A 6,215-nucleotide genomic window follows, 5' to 3' on the forward strand; every position below is an offset into this window, starting at 1 on the left:
ACTTAAGTGCAAAAGATCTCAATAATATAGAGGATTATACAAAGTGATGACTCAAAAACAAATAAACTAGAAATATATTATTGTTTATTCTTTAATTACAAATTCATAATTACAGAAAATAGTTGTGAAGAATTTGTATTAACACGGGTTAAACCAAACCTAGTTCAAAAACAAACCAGACTAAAAGTATACAACATTAGCCGTACCAGTCTTAATGTATGGAAGCGAAATCTGGACAATAAAACAAAAAAGACAAACAAAGATTAACAACAGCAGAAATGAAGTTTATGAGAAAAACTGCAAAGTATACCCTATTTGATCACAAAAGAAACGAAGATATTATGAAAGAATTAAACCAAGAACCAGTAATGGAAAAAATTAAAAAATATAAACATAAATGGATGGAACACGTTCAAAGAATGAAAACAGAAAGATTACCAAAACAAGCCTTAAAGTACAAGCCATCAGGAAAAAAGAAAACCAGGACGTCCTCTTAAACGATGATTTCTAAGGCCGGAACAGGCCATGTTAGGTCTAAATCCTTGATACGCATGATGATGATGATCATGATCGGTATATTGATACTAAAGTTATTTATTTGGTATTTCTAAAAGATATTTCTTACTACTTCTGTTACATGCACGACCATTCGAAATAGATTTTCAATATATGACTAGAGGATCTTAATATGCTACATTTTGAGATGCACACTGCACATATTTTAATTTATAAAATCAAACATAATCTGGGAATATTTCCTAATATCTACTCTACGATCCTGTTGTGGAACTATGGGAAGAAGAAAAAAATAAAATCAGTTTTAAAAAAATACATGATAAAGATTCGTCTCTTTATACATAGAATTTGAGCCCAAAGGGTATTGATTGTCGCTATCGACTAAGTGTACAGAGACTCCATAAAAAAGAAAAGAATATTGCGTCAACTCTTCTTTAATCCAAGATTGAAAATCATTAGACTACACGTATGTATGTGCCAAAATATATCTGTATGGTATCTGAGAATTTTCATCATACTGTTTATTATATCATTTCTTATTTTATGTTTCTTACCAGGAATAATATCTATTCCTGATATTTGCAGACTGCTAATAGGTGTTAGATTTCCTTCTCCTATGGTAAGTGTAGCGGTGATAAAACTGCTAATTATCACGTTTTGGTAAACAAGAAACATATTCTTTATGGCAGCTTTTTTGTTGTTGTTTTTGTTGATCTGTTTCTGGTATTTGCAGACTGCTAGTAGATGTCAGATTGCGTTCTTATATCGTAAATACGTTTGGAAATCGAGCGATTCTGAAACTTATTTAGCGTCAAGTTTGGATAAACAGCAAATACGTTCTTTATCGCTCCTTTTTTTTTTTCTTTAATAAATTAAAAGCATTTTGTTAGAAAATAATTATAGTAATACGGAATTTTAGCTGTTTGCTAATACAACATGTCACTAATTATGTTTGATTTAGTTAAATTTTACGGGAATTCAAATTTTAGAATTTCTGAAGGATAAAAAAAAATAAAATAAGTTGAAGTATCAATGGAATTTATATGACTATTAAAGAAATATTTGTTCCTGCAGGACTGTTATATTTATGCAAAGAATAACATCCTTTAAATGAACTCCTTTTTTTTTCGGAAAACATGAATTCTTTATTTAGCTAATTTGTCTCATACATATATATCAGACATACTTTTCACTTTAATTTTCATAAAATAATTAACAAAAATAAAACAATATATACAATTATGTTTCAATGGTTGATATCTAGGACATCTTGAATGGAGTGCTCAACCCATAAAGGAAATAGTAATCACAAAGTAAGGAAGTACATTTTGTTCTTAACGAAAGATCCTTGGGGTAGTGATAAAATCCACTTTCTTAAACTAATTAACAATACTGAAAAAGTTACCAGAACTGCACCAAAAATACTGTAAATATCTGGTAATTGTCCAAAAATAGTTATTTGCCAAATAAACGCGAGAATAATATCCGTTGCAGCTCGTACAACGGATACAGGTCCAGCTTCTTCAAACTTGGTAGAAATAGTAACAAACATTTGTCCAAGAAAGCTAACCATTCCAAGTAATAAACAAAGCCACCTCTCTACACCACAATTCGGTAAAGTAAAACTACCTATTATAGAGTTCAGCACTGTCGTTTCTACAATCGCTACACATGAAAAATTGAAAAGAATTATAGAATGGTGAATTTCTTTGAGTTTTCTAAGTAAAATAAAAATAATGGAACCGAAGATTAATGACGATAAAGCGGCAAAGATCCCCCAGTAATACTGAGTGGTGAAATCTAATTGTCTTGTGCTCAAAACTTGGGGCAATTTAGTTATTAGAATTAAACCTATGATTGTTAAAACAACTGTAATACTTTGTATTACTCCACAAGATTCTTTCAGAAATATCCTCGCAAGCAATGAAACAAATACAGGAAAACTAAAGATGATCACCGAAGCGTCGGCTAGTGGTAAATAGCGAAAGGCAACAAAATTCAGAAAGAGATTAGTGGCTCCAGTGAAACCGCGAATTAGAATTAACAACCGTAAATTGGGTGGTCCTAGGATGTTTTCCTTCACGGAAATAGCTATTGGAAGAGATAGGAGTAAGATACCAATAAATCTGAACATGGCAAGTTCTCCGGGACTAATGTTGTTGAGGTATTTGACAATTACAGCTGCCAAAGAGAAAAATACGCTAGAAATTGCAGAATACAGCATTCCCTTGAAGATGTCAAACTTGCTAACTTTTTTCTGTCCCATTATACTTTCTAGTGTTTCTCCTTCTTCTTCATCCGGAAAGTTTATTCTCTGAAATAATTTTAATATCTTCTGTCTCTGGATTTCTATGACGGAGCCATTGTCAGGTACAAGAGGCAGTTTATCTATAGGTAAATTCCATCGGACATGCCTATGCGAAGACTTCTTACCCATGGAGATGTGCAGTACGTGGATCTGCAAAATAAAATAAAATAATAAAATATTAAAATTAAAATTAAATATTAAAATTAAAAATCAAATTAAAATTAAAGATAAACTTAAAAATCAAATTAAAATTAAAAATAAAATTAAAGATAAACTTAAAAATCAAATTAAAATTAAAAATAAAATTAAAATAAAATATTAAAATAAAATAAATATTAAAATGAAAAATAAAATAAATTATTAAAATTAAAAATAAAATAAAATGTTAAAATTAAAATGAAAAATAAAATAAATTATTAAAATTGAAATTAAAAATAAAATAAAATATTAAAATTAGGATAATGATGGTAAATAAACATAACGATCCCATTTTTATTTTAATATTTTAAATTCGTTATTAAAATACAAATGCAAGCAAGTATGGATATGAGCAAGAAAATCATAAAAAAAGTGATAAATGCTGATTCGTTTCGGTGCACTCTTTAACATTGCATAATTAAACATTATGCAAACATAACATTGCATAAACGTCTACTCTAGAAGAGTAGACGTTTGTGCCAATATCGGGCAAACGTCTACTCTTCTAGGCTTTTCAGGCACAACATGTTTACGATGCACAAGGAGTGCTGTAATAACCAGACAACTCAAGCCAACAACAACAGTCATGATGTGTACAGAAACAGCTCATCAATACACGAGATCAGATAAGAATGGCAAGGATTGTGAAAGGTGACAGGAGGGCCACAACCAGTCAAATCGCAGCTCCGAGATGTTTATTAACATGTGGTACAGAAACAGATGATCATCCTGGGTCCCAATGCCATCAGCTAAGAACAAGAAGAGGCGGCCTCAGCATCTGATCATCAACACTGGACAGCTGATGAATGGTAAAATGTTGCCTGGTCTAGCGAGTCCCAGTTTAGTAATGTATCATGCTGGTGGCAGAACCGTAATATAGCAACAACAGTATGAAGCCATGGATGCTTAGTGCCTGTTTTGTGCCTCTCTCTCTCTCTCTCTCTCTCTCTCTCGCCTGCCAAGTAGCAATAGCTCAGGACATTGGCGAGTGTGTAATAGTGTGCGAATGTTTTCTTGGCATCATTTTCAACCATTCATGGCTCCAGTTTACCCATTGTCAAATTTGTACCTTCAGCAAAAGACTATGCTCCATGTCACATAGCGTATTGAAGTGGTTCGAGGAACATGACAACGAATTTCCTTCACTTCGGTGGCCAGCTCATCCCCTAGACCTCAGATCAATAGAGCATCTTGGGATGAGGTTGAACGAGTAGTTCGCAGCAGCAGCGTGTAGTGGTGCACCCAGAGGGGGGGGGACAAGGGACCCTGTCCTCCCAATGAAAAAGGGAAAAAACACTAGAAAAATTTCCAAAAATCTTTTTCTAATTAAAATTTATTTTTATTTTATTTATGTTCTGTCGTGTCTTCTATTTCTATGCTACTTATGAATTAGCGATCATTGCAGATGCTCAGTCTTAGGTCGTATGCGATGCGTAGTGTGTATTCTCAAATCGTCTACTCAACTCGGCCCCCCCCCCGAAGATTAAATCCTGAGTGCGCTACTGGCAACGTGCCATCCAATCTGCAATAATTTGGAGGTGCTATTGTGACAGGATGGACAAACATTCCAGAGGAACGTGTTCGAAATGCAGTAATCAATGACACAGAGAATATAGGCCGTTCTTAAGGTATAAGAGGGTCCCACTCGTTATTAAATGATGCGATGAATCAGGATTGTGGAATACTGATTATGAAGACAGATTGAGAATTTGTAGACTGCAGACATTAGCAAACAGGAGAAAGAGGGGGTGATAAGATTGAGATTTACAAACTTTTGAAAGGGACATACAGAATTTCAGTTGATGGACTTTTTTCATTTTATGGAGTGTGAGAGAAGAATAAGAGGGCATCTTTGGAAGCTGAGAATGAATGCCGCCAAGAAGGGAGTGAGATCTCGATTTTTCTCTCATAGAGTGGTGCATGATTGGAATGAATTGCCTTTGGCTGTTGTGTGTGCAAGTAGCGTGAAGGAATTCAAGAACAGGTATGACAGCTGGTGCGAGTAGTATGGCTACACTCGATGAGTTCCTGACTCCGTAGAGGTATCTCTTAATAATAATAATAATAATAATAATAATAATGGTTAATGACGACATTCTAAACAGCATTTCAGTAAAAGTCAATCTATAAAAAAGATTTTAAAAATAGTCACCCAACAACAACACTCAGCTACAAACATTACATAAAAGCACAAGAAACCAAATGATGGAAACAAAAATTATTTAAAAAAAAAAAAAAGACACCATTACTTCCAGAAATAATGGAGTATAGTGTCAGTATGAAGCAAATATGGTCTACACCACTAATTCTAAAAAGAAAACTTCGCAAGATTTTATTGCGAAAAGCTTCTTTCAGGAAATGAACTAAGTGGAATGAGCACACTCATTCTACCATACTTTAACAAACAACATCACACAACTCGAAAAAATCTTTCAATGACGAATAAAAGTACCAATACAAAGTAAACCTTGTATTTTCCACCAGTAACCAAAACTGAAAGATGTTCTCTCTCCACTAAAACCAAATACCACTCCAGGAATGGACAAAATAAGAGGTAAAGAGCGTTTAACATGCATTGAACAAATAAATCCGAAATAAATAAATAAAGTAACACATGCATACTAGACTAAAGAACTACTTACAGAAATACACCATCATCTCACAAAATCAAATCATGTTTCAGAAACAAACAAACAAAAAAAGCATTACCACGTTATTTGAAGATATTACTTACCTCTAACTAAACTATACTCGGTCATAATAAAATAAGCACCACATACCTGGTTCAGGAGCTATCTCTCAAACAGAACACAAATAACCAAAATAGACACAAAGATGCAGATAACACCCATTATTAACAACCCGCACGACATAAACGTCGCTTTCTCCAAGCCCAACACCTAAACGAAATAACAACCTACTTCTATTACAATTCAGTTATAGTAAACAATAATTAAACGCAGATGAGAATTATAAAGAATCCAAGAATCATGTACCTGCACCTCACTTATTACACCACTGCATAAACAACAACAATAACAATGGCTGCTAAGGTCACGAAATCACACCCATAACTAAGTTATGGCCTTTACATAGACTGCTATCTTAATGGACAAATCATATAGAATAACTACATACCAAATTCCTCATTCTTTGCCGCAAAATCTCTTCCAGGTAAACGACATCATTCCAA

General features: G+C 33.4%; 1 protein-coding gene across 1 annotated transcript; it reads right to left on the reverse strand.

Moving 5' to 3' along the window:
* Positions 1–1,641: 1,641 nt before the first annotated feature.
* On the reverse strand, positions 1,642–5,971 carry LOC150095669 (solute carrier family 35 member G1-like). Its single transcript, XM_090410405.1, has 2 exons — positions 5,803–5,971; positions 1,642–2,974 (listed from the first exon to the last, which is right to left on the reverse strand). Exon 2 carries the CDS (start codon positions 2,951–2,953, stop codon positions 1,823–1,825), a length of 1,131 nt encoding a protein of 376 aa, XP_090266531.1. The 5' UTR covers positions 2,954–2,974; positions 5,803–5,971; the 3' UTR covers positions 1,642–1,822.
* Positions 5,972–6,215: the final 244 nt, after the last annotated feature.

This window comes from Typopeltis vanoorti, chromosome 20, assembly GCF_054136105.1.
Source record: "Typopeltis vanoorti isolate ZY-2024b chromosome 20, IOZ_Tvanoo_1.0, whole genome shotgun sequence".
Taxonomy (NCBI): Eukaryota; Metazoa; Arthropoda; class Arachnida; order Uropygi; family Thelyphonidae; genus Typopeltis; species Typopeltis vanoorti.